Below are 24,529 nucleotides of genomic sequence, written 5' to 3'. Positions count from 1 at the left end.
TACAATCAAAGATTAGAGAGAACTGACTTGCGCTGGGCTAACGCGCTACATTTATAGCCCAAAATATGAGTGGGAGTAGTCCAAAGAGGTCAACCGTTACAGGTGCATAACTATTTAAATTTTTTTATTGAAAAAAAATAAAGTGCTTTCGAGCTATTAATTAGCGCAAAGACCCACCTCTAAATCGAGCTAGATCTTCATCTTCTATAGAGACAAGAGTTTTGTAAAAACGTTGGTTTAGACCAATAAAATGCATTTCCGAAATTCCGCACTTACGCCCTTATTCCTCACATGGTGAGTCTCAACTAACTTCAACCAAAAGATCCTTGAAGTTAAATTATATTTATTGGATGATGTTTTATGTAGCCATAAAACTCGTTTTCAAACGAAACAAAAAAATTCCCAATACGAAATTTTGTTCAAAATTTTTGTTAAAATTTTAAACTTTTTTTTATTTCTTCTTTTATTTTTAAAATCATTCGAGCCTCATTAATCTACAGTTTGATATGAACCATAGATAAAAAAAGGCTTCAACAACTTTTGATATGATAAAAGGTTTTTTTTGTTCGACCCCATTTGAAAAGGTGCCATTGCATGCACGTGAAGCAGGCGTAATGTGACCACTTCCAGCCCAGTGACGTACGCACATGCGCACTGCGCTGTCGAGCCGACAGTTTTTTTATTGAAAAATTTTTTATTTCAGATTTCGAAAAAAGCGCGCCCACGATTATTTTATTCTTTCACGCAAAATGCGTCCAAATTATGTGAGAATAATATTTCGCAAAAGAATTTCCTGTTACATCGTTTCACAATCGCATCAGAGAATGTTTTATTTTGTGTAAAATTTGACCCCCCCCCCCCCCCCACAGTTTTTGTCAAATGTCCACATTTTAAGACCCCCTGAATCCGAAAAACAGGTTTTTACAAATGGGTCTGTCTGTCGGTTTGTCTGTCAGTCTGTATCCGTTCGTGGATGGTTTTTTTGTTAGCACTATAACTTTCGAAGGGATTGACGGATTGGATTATCCTTTAGTAAACTCTTTTACTATCTTAAAACAAAAGTCAAGTTCGCTAGCCAGCCATTTTGGATAACAATTCAAAAAGTGAGCACATTTTTAACATTTTTTGGACCTTTTTTTTAAGGTTCCAAAATTTTATGTGCGTATATTTATAATATTCAAAAAGATGAACAATTTATCCTAATGACTTTTTTTATCAAAACTAAATTTACGAGAGTTATAGCATTTACAAAATTCCAAAAAAATACACAAAAATGAACATTTTAAACAAAAAAACGCACGATATAAAAAGTCAGGAGAAGAAAAATGTTGCTTTTTGAATGCCCTACAAGATTATCACAACAATTTTTTTTAATTTTGTTGAAAAATCGAAAATTATATTTTGACAGTATAAGAAAATAATGTAAAACCAAAAATTACATTTTTTTCATTGAACTATTTCATAATATTTCACAGAATTTTAATGATATAAACATGTTTTCAAACCCACACACACACACACATACACACAAACACACACACACACACAAGTGTAAGTTTTTGGGTTTGTACCTGAAGGAGGGCAGGGAATGTGAAAATGAGATCATATGAACTCCCATATAATACAACGCTGCTGAAGGTTGGTGGTCTTCTCAGCATAAAACTGTAACCCAAGTCTGGGAAATATACAAAGCCCGACCGCGGAGCGCGAGGTAAATACATTATCGAGCGCGAAGTGCGAGATGAATCTATTATCAAGCGCGAAGCCCGAGAACCAACAGACGTGTGCTCTAGGCGCGTTCAAACTTGCGAGCAAAGTGAGCCGCGCGCGATGCAAATATGCCCGATGAGCGGGAGGATTTTTTATATTAAAATTGGTGGAGGCCAGGGGGATGGCTCTCTTATAAAGGCCTGTAGAATAAATGTGACGTGAGATTTGACCATGGTGGAGGGGCAGCGCTGGCTCTACTTTTAGGTCGAAAATTATTCCAATGCATGGGGAAAATACAAATTGTACTTATTTGTATTTTTAAAATACTTTTTTTGCATATATTTACCTCGCAAAAATATTTCGTAATATACATAATATCCAATAAATTTATAAGTACTAATGACAAACTTAAACGAATAAATACTCCAATCAGGAACACTGTATTTATATAAAATTGAAACATATTAAATAACATTTCTTTACATTTGCGCATTTAATAAAATAAAATTGCAGCAAGCTTTGTCCGTTTTTTTTTTGCTCCAAGTTAGCCTTTTTTAGATCAGCGATTTTGACTTTAGCAAACTGCCGCATTCGGTCTTCCACGTAATATTGTATTAAAAAGGCAATAATAAAATATTTCTATACAAAATATTTCTAATGTTTAAAGTTTCTGAAATTATTGTTTAAATATAAAATAACAATAATTGAAAGCAGTTTCATCCAGAAATGTATATTTTTTCAATTATGGTTATTTTAAATTCAAGTAATTATTTTAAAAACTTTAAACATTGTTGTAGTTGTATGTATTTAATCTCTCCCTTTTACGGGTTTGAGGGCCTCAGCTTCCTGTATATATATTGACAATTCCATCCTTAGTCTAGCCTAACTACTAATTATATTCTACTCTTTCACATTATGTAGGATAAACAATAGTAACAGTAGTAACATTGATTCTTAAAATGAGCGAGTTTCCAGGGCTTCCATTTCCTCTTACCACAAAAAAATGCATTTTCCATGATATTGAAAAAAATTTTCGCTTTTTACTGTCCTTTTTCAGGATCAACCGTCTGGCTCTGCCCTACTCCCTTGCTTTCCCTTACTTCTTTCAATTTCTTTATCCACATCACTTGCTGTCCACTACCAACCAAGATCGATCATACACACTCATCCACACTCAACTGTCCCTCTTCCTCTCCTGTACATTTCTCTAATACATGTGCCCATGACTCCATTTCGTATCCACATACTCTACATAAATTCTCCTTTTCATTCATCCAATATCTGCATGCTCTCACTCCTTCTCACATTCTAAACCGTACATCCCTAATCCATTTTTCTTCCTTTTTATTTTTTGCAGATATTCTGGTTCCGTCAACCCTTTGACCGTCATATACCATCTATTGTATCTCGAATCTATAATCTTTGTCCATCTCTCTTTTCCTTGTTTACCTAATAGTTCTAACTCTATGTCTTACCACTTCATAACCCCTTCTCGTATATTACAAACCCTTCTCATTTTTCTCCTTTGTTCCTTCCATTTTGAATTTCCCACATTGCCTCTCGCTGCATTGTTCCGAATTTAGCCCAAACATGATGGTGTTATTCTGCTTCCCTCTCCCCTTTTTAGCTTCTCTTCCAACTTCCAGGCTCTCTTAATTTGTCTAGTATCCATATTTTCTCTTCCTAACTCTTCTATTAACATATATCCTGGGCCACTCCAAATTACCTCCATTACCCACCTCAGAAATCGCTTATGCATGCTCTCTACTTTCAAATGTTCCTTCCATCCTCAGATCTCCACACCATAACATAACACCGCTCAAACAACCAGACCCTCTTTCTCTAATTTTGCTCTCTCCCCAATAGACCCTTGAAATAATCCGTCTATTTCTCCATTTCTATTTCTTCGTTAACACCCTTCCTTTCCCCTCTATCCCTATTTATCATATTCCACAACCTACCTTCTTTGATCGCTTTTTCTACTTCTGCTTTATATTCTTCCTTTTCCCTTTGCCTTTTCTTTTCAGAATCTTCTCATGTTCTTTTTTCCTCCTGTTATACTCCTCCTTCTCCATTTCCCCTTGTCTCCTTTTGCTTACGCACTCTTTCGTTCTCTCTTTACTCTCCCAGCATTCCTCGTCCCATCAGCCTCTCTTTCCCCCTACTCTTTCTTCATTAGTACCCAGCTCATCCTTTACCTTCTGAATCGACCCCTTCAACATTTCAATTATCGAGTCTATTTCCTCCTCTTTTTCATACCTGACCTTCTCATTTTCCATCTTTTGTTTAAACTCTTTTCATTTATCTACCCCCAGACTCCTATTTTCGTATTTCTTTCTCACCCTTTTTCCTTTCTCCCTCTGCCGCGCTTACTGACGTCTCTTTTTAGTGTAGCTATGACCAGGAAGAGTTCGGACCCTATCTCATTCCCTACCTTCATATTACCTGTCATATGCCGCATTCTTTCTTCAGCCAAGATGTAGTCTATTACTGTTGCTCGCTTTTCTATGAATGTAAGATCCCCTTCATCATCTCCTTTCATATTGCTCTTGCATATAAGCCATCCTGTTTCTCCTATCATGACTAGTAACTTCCTCCTCTCCCTGTCCGTCTTTCCATGTTTGGAGTTCCTTATATATGCCTCCTTTTCTTCATCCCATAATCCTCTCCCTTGTTCTCCAGTCCATGCATTTAAGTCCCCTCCTATTAAAACAAATTCTTCCTTCTTTTCCTCCATCCACCTCCTCATTACACTCAAGCCTTTCTTTTCACCTCCTCTTCTGTATACACAAACCATCGCTATTTCTACTATCCCAATTATAATTCTTCGTACTATTGTTTCATCCTTTTCCTCCATATCCCCGTCTATTCTCCCTTTTACTGCTAATTCTTTATTCACCCCTGACACCATGTCGCACATCCCTCTCTCTTTAACGTGTTCTTTGCTTGCGTCTTGCATTGTCCACACATAACCTTTCGGTAACAGCTTTTCTATCCCCTTCTAGTACTTCTCATCTGTCCAAGTTTCACTTATCATAATCATATCCCACTATTCTAACTCCTCCTAAAATCCTTTATTCTTGTTCAACCCTGACACATTCCAGGAAGCTATTTTCACGTTTCTCTTTTCCCTTCCCTCGTCTTTCCTCTTTACTTCGTTTCCCCTTTGCCATTTGGAAACCCCTCTGATTTATTTCTAGACTCTTTTTTGTCTCCCTTCCCCTACCTTTCTCAAGACTTTTTCCTTTTTTTCTTAATTCTTCTAATTCTTCGTCCAAGCACCATTCCTCCTCATTTATCCATAAGCTGTGTCTCCCTATCCACACCATATGGCACTTTTTCCTCTCTACCCAAGCCCTCTGCTCTATTTGCCATCTCCTTTTCCTCTCCCTTCATGTCAGATCTACTTCAATTCTTTCCCTTCTTGCTGTCAATAATTTTTTTCTCTTCCTATTTTTTTTTCTCCTCCTCACTCCCCAGTTTACTAGAAACATTCTTTTTCTTCCTTCGTCCCTTCTATTCTCTTGACTCCTTCTACCCTGACTTGCACTCTAATGTCTCTCAAAAGATTTTTTATCTCCACTCCTCCCGTTTCACTCTCCACTTTTGAACCCTTGAATACTAAGTATTTTATCCTCTTTGCCCTTTCTTTCCGTTCTAATCTTCTTTTAATCTCACTGAGTCTTTTCTTCAATCTTTCATTTCCACTTTGGACATTCTTTTCATTCTCTGTAACTATTTCCTCATTCTCTGTTTTTCCCCATATGCTCATTCCTAATTTATAGATTGCTTACCCATTCTTCCAACTGTTTTATCTCTTTAGATCTCGTTTCTTCAACCTCGCTCTGTCTATTCTTAATGCTCTCTAGCTTACGCCAAATATTATCTTTCTCCTCCTTTCAGCGTTGATCCCATTCTTCCCATTTTTCTCTTACCTTTTTTCACTTCCCCCCTTACATCGTTTCCCTGCCGATTCATATCCCTATTCATTCCATCCAGTCTCTTTCTTGTTTTCTCTCTAAACCCTTTTATGAGAGCCTCCAAATTCTCGAACATCCCCCCCCCCCCCTATCTCTCTCTCTCTCGTGTTTTCCGTTTGATTTTAACTTTCTTGTTATCTTTGTCCCTTTCTACCTCATCGTCCCCTGCCACTCTTTTCCATTTTTCCTCCCCTTCACTGTTAGTCGCGCTTGCCTTTTCTTGCCATTCGTCTAGACTTCTGTTCGAACCAGCGTTGCCTAGCTTGTTGAGACTACCCTCCCCTCCCTGGTCGACTTTTCGACACTTTCCTCACCGCTGCTGTCACTGCGGTCAACGTCACCCTTCCCCCCACTGCGTATGCTTTCAGCAACGTCAGTTGTTGTTGCCACTACAGTTTTCTGTTCTGTGCGATCGTCCAGTAACTGTTGCCCTCTGGCGCCAGTTTATGGACTTCGCGTCGTCGGCATCCTACCTTACCCGAAGCTCCTTGACGTTTCCCGCCTTTATCACCTACCTCTTGCCCCCGTGACCAAGCAACTATTTTCCAATTCCTACCATCAAAAACTTCACACGCTTCAAATTTTCACTTCAAACCACTCACTTTTACACTTCACACCTTTGCCTTCACTCATCCTTCTTCTTTTACACTCTATCTTCGCACTCTCGGCTTTTTCTGCATCCACTCACCGTTACTTCCTTCGCCAAAGCCAAAAATACACCACTTGACAAAGAGAGTTCTTTCGCGTTCGGTACCGGAAACGGAAGCCAAACTTTAAACATTGAAAATATTTGTCTCATAATACAAAATATTTAACTGTATTTTTAATCAATGAATAATGTTTATAACATATTTTAATTGTTTAAATTCGGAAATTTTCTAGTTTGAATATTTTATAATTCGTCAATTTTCCGTCGGGAATTTTATTTTTCGGGAAATTTCCAATTTTTGATTTTTATTAGTCCAGAATTTTACTATTCGGAAAATTTATTAGTAGGAAATTTCATTATTCGGAAATCTTCCATTTCGGAACATGCAGTGTCGGAAATTGGAAAATGGCAGAAAAATAAAATTCCTGTATTGTATAAAAATCCTAAATAATTAAATTTCGGACAAAAAATTGTATAATTATAAATAATCCGTCCTAGAAAATTTCCGAATTAATAAAATTACATTTTTTGTTAATAAATATTATTTGTTCATTAAAAATGGATAAATAAAATATTTCTATACAAAACATTTCTAATGTTTAAAGTTTCTAAAATCATTGTTTCAATTTCAAACAATCAATGAAAAAAATTTTTATTAGAAATATACTATTTTCAATTATTTTTATTTTAAATTCAAACAATTTAAGAAACTTTAAAAAATTAAAAATATTTTTGTTAATAAAAATATTTCACTACATTTCAATACATTTACGGAACAAATAAATATTGATTTAATTGATTTAATAACTTTAAACTGGTTTCAAATGTATATTGATTACAAACTTCAATCAATTATATTATAAATTATATTATTAATATTTATTAAAAAATTCGAGGTATAAATAATTTCAATTAAAAAAATGTTTAATGGCATGTTTTCGATGACATGTTTACTCTAAATCACATTTAAAATTTACAATTTTCTTTTAGTGCAAAATTTTATTTTTAATCATTTTCAAATTGCACAAAAAAGATTGTGATTTTTAAAAACAATTGTAATGACTTTAATGTGATTAAAATTTTTTGTATAACAATTTCAATAAATTTTTTTTATTAATATGAATCGAAAAAGTTAAAAAATAATTTAAATAAAAATACCTACCGTTCCAATAACAGATCCATTTTTTCCAAGTATCGGATGCTCCGTAAGAATATCTTCAGAACCAAAATGCTTTACACAAATTACATGAGCTGCCTTTAGTTCAAAGTTAGTTCTCGAAATAGCTTTTTGCCAGAGCCTTATTATTTTCTTATCATTTGGCACTGTGTAAACTTATATTTTTTCGCAGCAATTCGCATAACCAGAATTGCACCCAACAAACAACACACTTATAACCCATTATTTTCTTTTGTCACAAAGCCAGTACCACCCTCGGCCGTGGTCAAAATTTCCGTCACTTTAATATCAGAGTGCCACGGGCCTGGTTGAGGCTTGTAATGCTTGATTTGCTTGTAATGCCTATAAGTTTATGCCATTTAATTCCATTCAAATTGTATCCCATGCAATGCCTTTCACGAACCAATTATGGAACCGCGTCAATCCTATTAAATGTTGTCGACACAATATTGAATAGAATAAATAATGGCCAATGCGATTTCATTATTTTTTGGACAATAATGCAATTGGTACGTATTCAAAGACATTGAAATGATAATTTTTCTACATGCCAATCTATGCGTCCCAATACAATCGTTGTCACCGGGCTATAACTACGTAATTGAAAGGTTTTCTGTGTGAAATTTAATTTGCACTCACATCAGTTTAATTTACAACTGCCCCTTAGAAGGTATATAATATAAAAATATAAAGTTCCTTACCAGTTGAATTTCAAGAGCCGTTTTTGGACACAAATTCAATAACGTTAGTTTTTCACATTTAGTTAATTTGAACGGTTCTACAGCTTTTAAAAAGTTGTGAATCTTCTCAGGAGATTGTTTGCTAGAGGGTGTATTTTCCAAATACTTAATGGTCTGATAAGTAATCGTGGCTAGCTGCTGTTCTGACTTCTGTTTCTTATTAGATTTCATGCTCTGAAGGATATTTAGAACTTCATAATTACTTAGGTAAGCTGTACATTCTTTCAACCTAAAAAAAGTAGTGAAATATAGTAAATAAAAATGCCACTTTTTTCAAAACAGGTTTTATTGTACTACATTTTTACATTCTCATTCATGAGAGCATTATGTACTCGTCCAAATTTTTGATTCTGGTTTTTCACGGATCTTTAGGTTTGGGTACTCACAGAGTCCGAAAATCTTAAAATTGTGTAGGAATCTGTCTGTAGGTATGGTTACCTGAATTCGTTAACCAGATATTTCCAACCAAAATTTAAAAAATTAGAGCACTTTCAAAATTTCTATGAAAATTAGAAAAGTCATTTGCTTTTCAAAATTTTGAAAATTAAAAAAAAAAGGGAAAAAATCAATCCAAATTTCTACTAGATTTAAAATTAACAAGATTTACAAATTATCCTGATGAAATTTTTCAATTAGACACAAATTATCGAGCGCGAAGCTTGAGTGTCGTAATGGGAATGTAATAGACAAAGCCGTAGGTGCTTTGAGAACATTCTTTAAAAACAAATGGAAAACAATTTAAGTTTTCACTTATGGCTATACTTCCTTAGATGTTTAAATCAGAGTTTTTGATTTAAGTTATAATATTTATGATATTTAAAAAAATACAGTTAAAGTGTACGATTTAAATGTACGAAAATGAGCGCGAGAGTGTACGCTCACACTCTAGGCGCGCTCAAACCTGGCACGAGGAACCGCGCTCGTAGAGCACAATGAGAATGCGCTCGCCCAGCGGGCATATTTTTTTATATATACTACAAAAAAATCCACTTTTTTGTATTTAAAAATGTATAAGTATATAAACTTTCCTTAGACACTTTTCTTTCGTTTTTCAAACTTTCGTCTGATATCTCGCATGGAATTGGTATGATCCACTCAAAAATGTCGGTAAAGTAGGAATTGGATAAATGTCACTTGCTCTTAAAGCGCTCTTAAAGGGCGAAAGTTCTACAATGCTTCCATTCGTTTTTTGTGGAAGCCATAAAGCTAAATAGTTTAAACATGGAATAAAGAAAAATAAACGAAAAAATAGTGTACAAATTTTAGAGTATATTCAATTATATAAATAGAAAATAGCGCGAAATTAAAAAAAAAAATCAGTAAAATAATTGGCAAATACGTAAATATTATTAATGCTATTTATTTTTGTATAAAAATGAACGTTCTTGTTTCATTTTACCAAAAAAATACTGTATATAAATATTAATGCGGAATTTATTACTTATTTTCTATGCAAAATCCCCAAAAGATAAATTTTTTTCTATTTCTTGCATTACTCATTTGCATACCTTGCAGAATTTGTTGAAAATAGTACATTTTCGTTATTTTAACAGCACAATCAATAATATTAACATTATTTTGATTATTACACCTTATTTTATTTTAAAGTTTTTTTTATTTCCTACCATTTCCATTACCATTTCCTACCATTTTCAATTTTTTAATCCCATTTATTTTAAATTTTTCACACTGTTTTTTCATTCATTTTTCTTCATTCGATGCTAAAACTATCTAACTTTATTCTTCCGGCAAAACTAGACGTGTGCAAATATTTTTTTAATTTAGCTAATCTTACACGCGTTACTCTATTGCATTATTTATTATTCGAACAAGGTCTGGAAGAGTGATAGTTTCTGTTGCTAGGAGATTTATTATCAATATTGGGTCATGCTTTGCGAAGAGCCGCTACAATATCTTTAAAAAGATTATAATGGGCATTATATACGGGAAAAAATAATAGGACGGACATGTAATATCGACATCAGTTACAATTTGCAAAATAGTCACTAATGATTTGATCTACTAGGGTTTTCTTGCTACACTTCCTGTTTACATTTTTAAATCCTATGGTAAGATCGAGGCGTGATTCAGCTTAAGTTGGTCCAATACAAAAGGTAGAAACTCCTGTATCGAGTATCTAATAACAAAAATGATTAAAAGTGTCATAAAGGCTAATTGCCTTCGGACAGAAAAGGTCACAATCGCATGATGTATAGGGACATTTAAAGTCGCCAGCTTAAATAATATTTGTGTCCTAAAAAGTCAGACCAGTCAATGTCCTATATCCTGGTCCTGGGATCTTTTACACTAAGATAACGCGAATGATTCTGTTAGGAAATTTGAGATCCATCAATTTTTGAGTAATCCTTAATGCGAGACATTGTTAAAACTTTTTCAACATCGAAGAAAATGGGTCCTATATTAATTTTCTAGTTATAGATATAATTGTGAATTTTATTCTCTGCAACTGCGACACAAGGACGCAAATTGGCCTAATTTCTTTTATTACATGGAATAAAATTGAAGCAAACTACCGTCGAAAATTGCCGGTATGGCAAGGGAGTTATAATAAAAATCACTGCTGACTTTGAAACATGATTACTCGTTCGAAAAAAGAGTGAGAAACTTTTTTCAAAACGGTTAAAAAGCTATTCAATTCCACGCTGAATGACCTCTAATAGACATAATCTTGACCTTTTAAAGAGAATATACCACGTGAGAAGTTTAAAAAAGCAAGAATTTATTGAATTGTGTACCTTGACTTGCGCGACCTAAGGAAGTTGTAAGAAAATCTGAAAGGAGGCGGATCAAGAAGGCCGATTTTTGGGCAATCTACTGATTAGTCTCAAAAGTGTCTTAGTTTATTCATCTAACTAGGTCTAATGAACGCGTAAAAGGATGTTTCCTGAATGTGATTTGATTTCAAGAAATAGGCTTTTTTAAGTTGGTATTTTACATGGGTTTTCGCACTTTCGTTCAAATCATGCTGGGTTTCACAATTGTTAGTATTTCTCGTGCAAGATCGTACTTTGCCAAGAACTGCTCACATATATGAGTTACAAAATATGTTAAAGCCATCATGTTCCTCGAGGTAATTAGTTTTTAAAATAAGGCTTATTTTCATACACTATTAGGTCTGTGACCATGAAAAACTGAGACAATTAAATTAAAGTATTATATTATTATTTTTAAGTTATTTTGATTAAGAAACACTTAGTGTCAGATTTAGCGACTTTGACACCTTTGAACAAGGAGCAGGGAGGCGGAGGGGCGCCATGTAGGAAACCAGGGGTCGGGCGCCGCTATTTGCCTAAAACTTTTCTGGAGCCCTCGGGGGGCACCTTACCTCGTCCTCTCGACTCAAAGGCCGATACAGGAAACATTAAAACAGATTAAAGTCATACAAAATCAGTGGAATAGGAACACGAAGGAATAATAAGGAGACCTAACTCCGTTTCCCAAGTTGGCAATAGAAACATTACCGTAACTGATATGCACATTACAGGAAGTTCTTAAATTTTCGTGCGCAGGCGCGCAGTTGTCCTCTTCCTATACATGTAAAAGTGTGCGAGTGAGAAAGTTTGTCAAATTGACGTAAGTTAGAGAGGTTCTGTTCGTTTGTTTTGATGCAGGTGGCAACATTTTTTTGTCCTAAGCCATGAGGTGTCAAGTGCCGGGTTGTGGTGCAAGTTACACGCCGAAGAAGGCGAATACACTTTGATTTTTTGAAGCCCTCACTGTTAACTATGAAATTAAAAAAAAATCTATTTCTAAATTTTAATCCGAAAGCTTAATAAAGGACCCTTGAGTGTCGGCTACTCTATTGATATAGCCTATCTCCTTGTTATTTATGATTCGAATTCTTATTTCAATTTAAGCCGCTCTGCTTGTTATTTATGATCGTATTTTTATTTCAATTGCGGAAAGGACATTTTAAAGCCTTTAAACATTTAAGGGGGCTACCTGGACCTTTGAATATATCTACCTGAGTGCCTGCCGAGAATTTCTCAGAGCTTCTCAGAGCCTTGAAAATCTTTAGCATATACTCTGAGATTTCTATCGGTAGGGCGCTTCATCATCATCTTCAGATGAACAACCCGATTTTGACGAATAGAACTCTTGCAAAGTACTTAGCCTCTAATTGACCATAACTGCTGATTGGTCCTAATCTAATATACCTCTTCTTAAAAACACATGTCTCTAAGTTTGTTTCAATCATTTTATAGAGAATATTGCTTATAAATCTGATAAAGTAGAAGGTTTGTACTATTTTCATGGTCAGAGACCTCGAAAAAAATAATGGCTTCAACATATGTTTAAAGCATATATGTGCAAAGTCTTTGGAAAAGTAAGATATTACGTAAGCAACAATAACAATGTAAAACCTAGTATGATTTGAAAGAAAGTGCGAAAACCCATGTAAAATACGAACTTAAAAATCATTAGTTATTGAAATCAAATCACTTTTAGGAAAAATCGTTTTAAGGGGTTATGTGACCTAGTTAGATGAATAAAATAAAATACTTTTGAGACCAATCAGTAGTAGGACCAAAAACCGGCCTTATTGAGCCTCCTTTTTTGAAATGCACTATAAAAACATAAATAATTAGTAGAATTAAAATAAATTTACTTTAACTAAAATAGGCAGAACAAGCGCGCCTTATCTGCCCGCGAAGCGGCAGTGAAATAGTGCTTTATTGTACTGCGACGAGCTGCATGTAAAGTGACAGCAAAGCGGAATAAGTGAGTGAGAAGTGAAAGAAAATAGAAGAATTTATTTTAAAATTACGTTCAACTTAGAAGTAGATTTTAGACTTCAAACATCACCCTACGCGCGTGCGTACGCGGTACAATCAAGCGCCGTTTTTCAGAAAAAGAGCTTTTATTCTGCCTATTTCAAATAAAGAATCGTATGCACCACGGCAGTAAAGTTGTTTTATATTCGGATGCCGTTTTACCGTCCTCATCTTCAGCTCAGAGATAAAGTGAGTCTAATATCTACTACTAATTTTAGAAATTTGAATGGCGGCATTATCTTTCTCGATGCTCTAGTTCAGCCCTGACGATAGCATCTGTATGTTATTCGGTGATTGTTGCGCTAGCTTCAGTGACAAGCTTGACCGCCCTTTCTACCGCGTGTGATTTGCATGAAAACTTGTGCCAATCAATTGGAAATTCACATTGCTAATCAACCATACCCGAACTAGAGAATCGGTAACTTCTGCTACTTCTAGATATCTTAATAAGCCAATACAGATGAATGCCTTTTACGGACACCAGAAAAACATTATTTTATCGATGATTACTAACAAAAGGTCGGTGGTGCGACAGAATGCTTGAAATTTGATTCTGCAAGCAGGTAAAACTGCTAACACACAAGCATTTGTAGAAATCATGCCAAAATCGTCCACTGGACAAACTACTCCCCACTGCAATGGTACCGGTTTCTAGACAATACCTGGCGCACAAGAACTGTCTCCTTGTGATCACTTCATCAATTATTCATAACAAAACATAATTTGCAGTTTTCCCAAAAATCTCAACAATTTTGTTTGATTCTCGTGAGTCACTTCCGAATTCAGTTTACCTACCATTTTTTTAAATCCTGTAAAATTGAAAAAAAAATCAATCTTTATCAAATGTAATATCCTCGATTATTTCAAAATTATTGAAAAGGTTCTAAATTTTTTTATTTGAATTTGGAAATTATTAAAGATAAACAAATTTAAAACAGCTACTAAAAGTCGTATTCCCGCAGTATTACAATTTATCAGGTTTTCAACCACAATATCTCTGATAATTCAAGATATTTGGTAACATCACATTTTTTAAATAGGACATGCAATTTAAAATGTTACGTAATCGTGTAAAAAATGTGAACGCACCCTTTGATATTTTCCTTCTATTCAATTTATTTTAATTTTTAAAGGACCCCGCACTTTTTTTTCTTATTGATATTGAGTTTACGTTAAATTGTCACAATTTTATATATGTATGTTGTAAAAATATATCAAATTTTAAACATTTGAAAATAAATACAATTTCAAGGTTTTTTATAATTATATAATATTTTAAATTAAACCCTATTCATATAAATTAAAATTATAATTGTAAACACATTTGCTTAATTTCTTCCTTTTTTCTTGCTCTTTTCCGAAAAATTCAAAATTATAGTTATTCAGTTTGGAGCGTCATAATTTCAAAACTTTAATAAGTTGCTTAAAAATGTATAATCTTTATATTTAAAATTGTACAAAATTGAACGATTAAGTTTAAAACTGATTCAATTGTATGAAGCATATACAATTCAAAATATACTATTTTCCAAAGAATTTATTCTAAATTACCAAATACATCTCAATAAAATTTTAAGTGACACTTAAATTGATTGTAAAGGTTTGTCTACTAAGTATTCAATATTTGCAAATACAAATAAATTCATTATGATCTCATGGTTTGTTCTCGGTTTCGTGGTCAGCTACCAGAAATGAGGCTGGATTCGTTTATATTTATAAAATTGTATATAGATTTAACGCAAAGTGAACGAATGGTCTTCGAATGTATTCTTATGGATATTTAGTGTTTGGTCGTTATAGCAAGTCAACATTCAAATCTCAGCATATGAATTTTGCTACTTAAGTAGAAAGTGCTCTGCAAAGATGAAGAAACATGTAAAATACCAAGTGCAAACAAAATTAGCATCTGACGGAGAAGTGCTAGAAGCTCGATGTGAGTTGCCGGTAATTTTTTATAAGAAAATTGTAAACACGTTGCAGTTCTGATTTAAACAGCAGAATCAGCTGCTAATAAGCAAGTAGTAATTTTAGGAGCAACTTGCACAGAAAGGCTTCAAACATTCCATCATCCTAAAGGGAAACAGCCGGGATCTTCTCTAAAAGCCGAAAATATGGGCATAATGTTCAAGGAATGGAAAAGTCTGATTGTGGCGATGATGACAAGCACCAACCGAAAAAACGTTTTAGAAATGCAATTTTAAATTGTGCACATAATTATAGAATGGCATTCAAACAATTGAACCGCTGGCCCTCAAAAGGGTATACGCCCGAAACGCCGTCGTTTTAGTTAGCCCCTGGGTCATATTATTTTCAGGTCAAATTTTAATTTTTTGATAACATATCACAATAGGAAATTTTATTGCGCATATTTCTAGTCCTATAAATAAATAAGTTCTAAAATAATAGAAATTTTGTAATACAAATTTCAGAAAATATGCACCATAATATAACGAAATTAGCGGTATTTATAGAATTTCAATGATTGTCATTAAAAGTTTATAACTATTTTTATTCTTCTCATGGCGTAAATTAGATATTGAAAGTTTTTAACGCTTTGGGAGTCGAACGAATTTTCAGAAAATTAAAATTAACGGGCACCTAAACTTTTGTTAGGATTCAAGGAAGTTTTTTGGAAAATATCAGGCAATTATGTTTTATATTTTTAAAGTCACAAATGATTTAAGACCTCAGCGCTGTCCCGTACGCGTGCTAGATCATCATGCAATATCAACTTCTGTATAGCAGCGGACGATTGGACGATCAACAGGGTTTACAAAGACTTTCCATTTTTAATTTCCCTGACTTTTCTCTGGCCTTTTTTCAAAAATCCCTGGCTTGTCGACATACCTATAGGAATCTCGAAACCACAAAAAGAACAAAGAAGGATTACAAATTTTACGCAGTTTTTTTTTCCTTCCAATTTATTGAAAGTTGATGATAAAACTCCGACAAAACATAAAATGCATAAATGAAATGAACTGAAATAAGACGAGATCTACAATATCCACAGTAAAAAATAAAATTAACCCAGGTTAACAGACACAATTATGTTATACCATAGTCATCACAAGAAAAAATACAGTGAAGTCAGTCGAAAAAGTGACAAGAATGAAGCACCGATCACAGTGGAAAATAGAATTAACTTAGAAAAGAATTGTACATTGAAGCCTATTAATAACAATTAACAATAAAGTCAACTCAGTCATGAAAGGGACAGAAACATAGAACTATGAAAGAAATGTACTCAACCAAGAGATGTGATCATCAACAGCACTCATCTCACTAGCTTTCTGTGACAGAAGTTTAGCTTTCTTAGCGTTTAGTTCCTCTATTTCCTTTAGAAGAGATCTCTTGGATGTGGCTTTGGCATTTTCCGCTTCTTTGCAGGGACGTGATTTTTTCATGACGTCCTGATATCTACTCCTCGCGTTCTTAAAGAAGTGAATCATCTTCTGCTGAGCTTTGACGTTCTACATACCTGCTCCACTTTTCAGACCGTCATAAACCCTCCTTTGATCAATAAGAGACTCCTTTAGTTGATTTTCAACCATGAGCTCTTTGTTCACAGAAAACCCTCCCAGATAACAACCGTGCGACGCACGCTTCAAGCACGCATGCGACTCGCACGATGCGACCCATTTCGCACGCAAATGGCAAGCACATTCCGCGATGAAGCGATGGGTAAGTGCGTGCGTGCAAAATGACTCATTCAGCCATCACTTATGTTATTTCGTCATAGTACTTACTGAATACATAAAAAAAATGTATCAATAATATTTTGTATGGAGCAAATTCGATTCAGTTGACTCAAATTAATATTTTATTTCAAATAAATTACGTATTTATCTCATTTCAAACTATATTTCTACCTGCGCATTGTACATGCGCAAATGTCAAACTTTACGGTTCAGCGGACACCGTTGCCGACCTTGCCGTCAGGCAGGTTATGTGATTGTCAATTTGTGGTGTACGAGTCATGCTTTTGCAGTAGAAAATTGCATCGAATTCTATAATATCGTGTGCGCCTCGCACTTCATCGGCACACGTGCGACTCGCACGAGGTGCGACACATGTCACGCATACGCGGACACATCTGTTTAGTAACCTGCGTGACGGTTTATTCGCACTCGTGCCTGCACCGTGCGTGGCATCGTGCGCCCTGATTGTTATCTGGGCTCTTTCAATAAAAGCTTGTCCATAGCTTAAAATCAGCACAAGTCTTCGGTATTCTTTGTACACATTTTTTTAATTCAACCTGAGAAGTAAGCGTTTTGAATCCTTTTTCAAGTAAATCACATTTCAGACTGGAAACCCAGTTTTTGGCAGAAACTATTTGTAACGCACTGGTAAGTCTAGACCTAGCTGCACGTCAGTAACTGGATATCAAGGTCAGATCGTAAAACGTCACCGCCTTACACAAGCTATTCTTTACTGGGGCCTTCTTCAACAAGCGCCGTCGCATATCAATAAGAATAGCTCTGCAGTCAGACTTAAATTTCTTTATCTCCTCAGTTGTTAGATCTACCTTTCGGAGCTCCTCTTTAACTACACGACTAAGCTTCATTTTGTTTAGAGCAATCTGGTTGCTTTCCTTATCAAATTCAACTGTGCAAACAGAGGACGTCTCCTTCAAAACACCCTCCTTCACAACGGGAATCATGATATCAACAATCACAGCCGATAGAGCAGTATACAAAAGAGGTATCATTGGATGATTAGACTGATAATCCCACAGGAACGGGTTCACAATTAGCGACACAAATCGGAAAAAGCTAGCTTAACAGGCAAAAGTTTGTCTTTCAGGGCACTTTGTACATTCTTAAAACTTTTAGAAGTTATTTTGATCTTCTCTTCTTTGACTTTCGTCATGAATTTCTTAAGATAGGGAATGGCTTTAATGTATGTCTCAACTGGACCCTTATTTTGCAGCCATCTTACAGAGCAAAATTTAGCAGGGAGAGGCGGGTTTTCTAGCTTACTAAATCTAAAATAATCACTTCGTATTGAAGTAGAGTCTTTAAATAAATAGTAAATACAACTAAGAAAACCAACAATGTCCCAGGGACAGACTTGAAAGCCTCCTTGAAACTATTTTTGAGAATGTGCAAGCCACATGAACCAATATCGATCAGAGAAGGTCGATTTACCCCATGAATATCTCGCAGATCATTTTCTAGCTCTCTTAAAAATGCCCAGTTGATATTAGGGCCAACCATAGACACTTGAACCATTTTGTTCATGCATAATTCACTAAACTGGCCCATGAAAACATCTCTAAAGTCCTTCGCCCGAGCATGTGCGAGAACAGCTAAGGAAAAATAGTGTGTTTCTACTTCTTTAGAAGTATTAGGCCAGAATCAAACAGCGAAGTCTATCTGTTGATATCGTGATTTTCTGTTTACACTTTCATCAAAGAAAGTGACGAAAGAGTCTGCTGCCATTATTTCAACAAGAAGTTTTCCAATGTAGTAGGGAGCCATACCATGATTAGTGCGCTGCAGTTGCATGTGGGATACTATACTCCTGTCAGGAAACATCTGAAGAAAGAGGGAGACCTGTCTTCCTGTAGCCGCAGCAGAAGAGTGTTTTTCTACCGATTGAAGAAACCACAATATCTCAGCTTATGTGAGGAACAAAACGCCTCTACGTGCATTTTCTCCTCAACAATGCCCGAAAATTGTGGGTTGAGTAACCAATCTGCTTGAAAAACCGTTTGTTTTATCTTCGGCATGACTTTTGGGTGGTTTCAATAACTACAAACATGAGACACATTGCATTAAATTTAACATAACTTCATTAAAAGACGAAAAAATTATCAAACCTTGTACGAAAAACGTTAGTTTTCCCAGATCAATTTAAACTTTTAAAAATTTCGAAATTTTTTTATTTGGAACACGTAATTTTAAAAAAGAATTATAATTCTCATATGGAACTTCTCCCCAATCAGAATTAAAATAATTTTCAAAAATGTCCGTTCCATGTCGAAAATTCTCTGTTCAAGGTAAAATAATAATTCTTTACAAAAATCCCCAATCCTAAACTATAAATTATAATTCTTTACAGAAATTCCCTGTTCAAAGTAACATTAGATTTATTTCCAAAAATTCTCTGTTCCAAGTGAGAGTATATTTATTCACAATATCTTCTAATATAATTCAGAAATGCACAGTAGCGGCGGAAATTATCTACATGTTTATTTCTTGAGTTGGTACTAAAGTTTCCTTATTTTTATAATAATAACTTGGAATCTTGTTTATTCATAATCGCAGGAAAGATAAAAAAAATATGCGTCTAAAAAGCCCAAGTTGAAGGCAAAATTTCAATTGAACAAAACAACAAAATATTTTAAAAAGCGTTTAATTTCGATGTTTTCAAACAAATTAGAATACCTCTGGAAATAACTCACATTTTCACAAGTTCTTTGGCTTATTTTATAGATTAGTCTAAATAGTTCTTTGGTAAATTGTTTGGTTATATTTAGAACTTTTTGCTAGATTCTACCCTGAGATCAAACTTGGTGCAAAAAACTCGCAAAATTTAAATAATGATTGTACTCATAAATTGATTTTTTAAAATTGAAAATTGAAAAAAATAATATTCTTATTAATATGACTGAAATTGAGTCAAATATTATAAAACAATGTAGCGAAAAAATTCTTCAAGTATTTTAACAAGTTAGAAAAATAACATTAAGACTTATCTAAAAAATGAGCCTCAAAATTTTGTAAAATGTTAATTACTTCCAAGGGTGTTCCAATTTTTCAAAAACATCCAAATTTGACGTTTAAACAAATATATTTTTCTATTAAATTAACATTTTTCAAATTATTTCTGAATTTAATAATTGATTTCAATTTTTCTTTACAGATCGAGCCTAGACGAAATAAATATCAGGAAATGCAGATCGAATTTGTGCATTTCAGCTCATGCATTTCAATTAGCATTATTGAAAAATCGTTAGCTCTGGACCTTATCCCAAGACTGGGAATTGATCAACCTCATATTAATTCTGAGTCATTTTGATTGTATAGGCGTATCAAAAAGATATCTCAAAGCAATATAACTTGCCCAAATTTTAATTAATAAAGTTTTTAGGGAGTTTTTTATTTTAGAAAATATTTTTTCTGTACGTCATCTCAAAATTTGTTTTGATCAACCACTGAAATAAATTAGAGACACGATGAGGATAGGAGTGTATCAGGAATGAATCTAGAACCGAAATTTTATGCCAGAATTTTTATTTCAATTTTTTTTTAATTATTCTTATTTCGAAATTGCTATCTGGATCTGATTTCCAAATTGGCCTTTTTTGATACTTGTATCCTTTTGAAGTTTCGAACGCAACCATGGAAACTATGATTAACTTGATCCGAAGATGCACGGTCCTGACCGATTGGTCGATCTTAATGCAACATTAAAGGCGCGGAATTTAAAAACGCTCCTTTACAATGGCTTCTCCCCTGCTGTTGTGCCATTCGAGTAGCACTCAAGTTACCCATACATATAAGCCCCAGCGTCTCCACGCTATGTCAACAACAATGGCAACACCAAACATAGTTGTAGTGAGTGCGGTTCAAAACAACAGAACGCGCAGGGCTCCCGACAATGGGTCGGCCAACAATGTCCATCAATCTAGAGCTGGGGGAGCCAATGAAGATGGATTCAATGCGATGGATCGGCGGAATCTCGGTACCTTTAGGTGGACGGAGAGACTGAATCACGACTTGCTAGAGTGCTATGATGCGAGTGTGGCCCTGAAGGGGGTTACATGGCACGGCTGCATGCTCTGTGGTGCGAGAAACACCCGAAGCTATCACAATTTTCGCATCAAGGTCTGCGAAACCATGCCGAACTACTCCAAAACAGGGACTATGTAAGCGGAACGCCTACTCTACCACAGCTAGAACAAGCCGGCATCAGAGAAAGAGAGGCGACACTAAGACCAACCGTGGGCAGGCATCCGATAGAGGAAGAGCGATTCTTTATAACCCGGAGACACTTTAACACCAAGGTTTCTCTCAAGCCTAAAGATCTGACTGAAATGGATGACGAGCTTCGTGGCCAATTTTCCGAAGAATCCGACCTCTGGGCTATCAATTATTATGTGTATAATGCAGCGAGAGCTTTGGCCGATGCGAACCGTAAAACAAAACCAAAGGTTGATCATAAGACCAGAAGACGAATGCATCAACTTACTATAAAGATAGGCTAGGCAAAACAGTACGCGTCCCGCATTCAGTGTGTAATTTACTACATCACATCTGGCAGGAATTTTACCACCAAGGTTCGAAAGTTCGCGCGCGAACTCCGGACCGGTTATCACACACTTAACAAGTCAAAGCTGCTGACCATCAGGCAGCATATTGTTGAGAGAATACGGATACTATCTGACACTAAGAGAAGCCTAGAGCGGAGGGAGAGGTGGGTCAGAGAAAATCAACAGTTGCTCTCTCACCCATCTCGACTATTCCAAGACCCTCCAGTTATTGTCGACCACCCGCCAAAACCAGAGGAGGTCGAAGTATTTTGGAGAGAAGTCTACGAAGTGCAGCATAGACTGGACGAACATTCGGAAAGTATAAATAGCTTCAAGAAGCTGTGTGATGCCCTCATAACACCTGATGAAGAATGCCCACCCATCACTAATGAGGAGGTGAAGAAAGTATTAAGAGGGATGAAGAACTGTTCGCCTCCAGGACCAGATTGTATCAAAACCTTCTGGTGGAAGAAGTTTCCTTCAACCCATCAGCATTTGGCCCGTATTTTCACCTCATATTTAAAGTCTGAAGAGCCGATTCCGGAGTGGTTGGTGGAAGAACGCACAATACTCCTACCGAAAATAGGCAAATTAGCTAACCCGAAGAATGACAGGCCAATCAGTTGTCTGAACACTCTGTATAAGATATTCACAGCTATTCTAAATAATAGGATTGTTCGGGCAATTGAACCTGTGTGGAAAGAAATGTATGAACAACGAGGCTCAAAGAAAGGCATAGCGGGGTGTCGGGAGAACCTGCGCATCGATAGATGTGTCTGCAAAGATGCAGAATTTTACCAGGGCGATCTATCGATGGCCTAGATTGCTTATCGGAAAGCCTTCGATTCGACCTCCGATAGACTTATCATCTATATTTTGGAAAGCTTAAAGGTTCATCCGTAAATCGTTAGTTGCATAGAGAGATTGATGCCGCTTTGGAAAACAAGATTTACTATCACATATGGAAAAAATCGTGTGACAACAAGGTCACCTTCCAGAGAGGTGTCTTTCAGGGCGACACCATGAGCCCATTCCTCTTTTGCCTTACATTATTGCCACTATCTCTAGCACTTCCCCATTCTGACGGGTACTTTTGCGGCAAACCTGCAGATCAAAAGTACAAGGAGGAAAACTTAATGGCATCCCGGAAGACCCTGAGCTCGTCGATAGAAGCGCTATACGACACCTTTGCGCTGGAGAAACTTATATATATATATATATATACATATCTGGGCGTGTCACAGAGCCGCATTCAGGATGTGACATCTATAAAGGATATTCCCTGAAGCAGATACAAACGAACATGCTTGCCGTCCCGGTAGTACTCTATTCATTTGGAGTGGTTCCATGGACGAAAAACGAGCTGAAATCCCTTGATATCGGGACAAGAAAGGTTATGCAGATGATCAAAAGCATGCATCTCAAGTCTTCTGTTCCGCGACAGTGCATCTCACACCGTCAAGGTGGTCGCGGAATACTGAGTCTTGAATGTCTTCAGAACATGATTATTCTGGGTACAGAACATAGAGTCGCAAATGGAAAAGCCCCTCTTCTTAAAATGGTCAGGAATCACGAAGAAGTGAGCAAAGGAGCGTTTCTGTACAAAGCAGCGGAGGAGGCTGCTGAAACACTCGGACTTAACTTCAGTATTAAGGGTGAGCAAAATGCATCAAATCTTATATATCTCGAGTACTCACTCTGAATATATATAGTGGTGCGTAAAAGTTTTGGGCCACATTGTTTTTCTAATCTATTCCTTCAAAGACGAACTCGAGTAAAAATCCATTGATGCGAGAATTATGTATACTATTTGTACCAAACATTAAGGTAGGTAACAAATTTTGAACAAAAATTCGATTGTTTTTTTTTCGATTATATTCCATATTGACGTGTGCAAAAGTATTGGGCCACTATGTTCGGATATCTCTAGAAGCGATGGTATGGTAACAACTTCGATTCCTCGCGTTTGTCAATTGTTGAACCTATCAGATCAAGTCATTCTGAAGTCAAAATGCCGGGAAATACGACCCATGAGATTCGGGAAGCTGTGTTAAATCTTTCTGAATAAGGGAAGACTTCTCGTGAAATTTCTGCCTCATTGAAAATTGGTAAGAGTACTGTAAATAGATTAATTGAGAAATTCAGTACTACCCAGAGTCTACTGGACCTCCCACGATCTGGTAGACCACGGAAAACGACAATTCGTGTTGACAAGATCATCATAAGCAAATAAAAAATTGATGTCAAGAAGACAGCACCTGAAATTGCTAATGAACTCCGCGATGAAAATCTTGCCAACGTGAGTAGAGCACTGTGGCTCGTCGTTTGAACGATATGGGACTGTTCGGACGCGTTGCTGTTAAGAAACCCTTGATCAGCAAGAAGAAACAGAACGCCCGATTGGATTTTGCGAAGAAATACCAACACTGGACTCCGGAGCAGTGGGCTAAAGTACTTTTTTCTAACGAATCGAAGTTCAATCTATTCGGAAGTGATAGTAAGAAGTATGTTCGACGTCCGTAAAATACCAGATACGATTCTGGGTATCAAATTCCAACAGTGAAACACGGAGGTGGATCAGCTATGGTTTGGGGCGCTATGTCTTCGCAAAGAGTAGGTCCACTGCACAAGATTGAAGGCATCATGGACAATGTTATGTATCGAGATATTATGGCAGAAAAAATGTTACCATATTCTAGAAGAAAAATGCCCAAAAATTGGTTTTTCCAGCAAGATAACGATCCGAAACATAAGTCGAATTTGGTTCAGGAATTTTTGAAAGGGCGAAAAGTGAAGCTTCTGGATCATCCAGCTCAATCTCCAGACCTAAATCTGATTGAAAATTTGTGCAACACACTCGGAAGACATGTTGGAACCAAGAAACATTCGAACAAGGATGACTTATGGCGAACTCTTCAGGAAGAATGGGAAAAAATATCGAAAGACCACGTTAAACGCTTAGTTGACTCAATGACTCGACGATGTGCTGTTGTTATTGCTGCTAAGGGTATTGATAGTCAATAACCAGCGGAATAATAACTTTCTTGTTGATTTTATGAACTTTAACTATTCTATGAACCTATGGGATAAGTGTGGCCCATTATTTTTGAACACTGTTGTTACAAACAATGTGAATGGAATTGTCAACAAACTTCATTAAAAATATGTAAATGTTGTAGTTTTGTAGTTCAATAAAATACTGAAATTTTGTATATATTCA

The 24,529-nt window shown here is 35.7% G+C and overlaps 2 protein-coding genes across 6 annotated transcripts in view; one reads left to right on the top strand and one right to left on the bottom strand.

The window, feature by feature from the left end:
- The window catches only part of LOC117172680, a 305,863-nt gene that overhangs the window by 173,205 nt on the left and 108,129 nt on the right, over positions 1–24,529 (top strand). The window contains exon 3 of one of the 5 annotated variants that reach the window (XR_004467050.1): positions 19,920–20,080. The exons of the other annotated variants lie outside the window; for them this stretch is intronic. The gene's annotated coding sequence lies outside the window, so the exon portion shown is untranslated. Of the gene's footprint in view, positions 1–19,919; positions 20,081–24,529 lie in introns of those variants that run through there. 5 annotated transcript variants of the gene reach the window in all.
- LOC117172714 (DNA-directed RNA polymerase III subunit RPC9) overlaps positions 1–24,529 on the bottom strand; it is a 61,992-nt gene that overhangs the window by 12,962 nt on the left and 24,501 nt on the right. Inside the window, exon 2 of the mRNA XM_033360879.1 lies at positions 8,218–8,485. Within this exon, the coding sequence (XP_033216770.1) occupies positions 8,218–8,485 (268 nt within the window). The remainder of the gene's footprint in view (positions 1–8,217; positions 8,486–24,529) is intronic.

This window comes from Belonocnema kinseyi, chromosome 1 (assembly GCF_010883055.1).
Source record: "Belonocnema kinseyi isolate 2016_QV_RU_SX_M_011 chromosome 1, B_treatae_v1, whole genome shotgun sequence".
In the NCBI taxonomy this organism is placed as follows: Eukaryota; Metazoa; Arthropoda; class Insecta; order Hymenoptera; family Cynipidae; genus Belonocnema; species Belonocnema kinseyi.
Note: the sequence above shows the minus strand (reverse complement) of the source record. Positions and strands in the feature narration are given on the sequence as shown.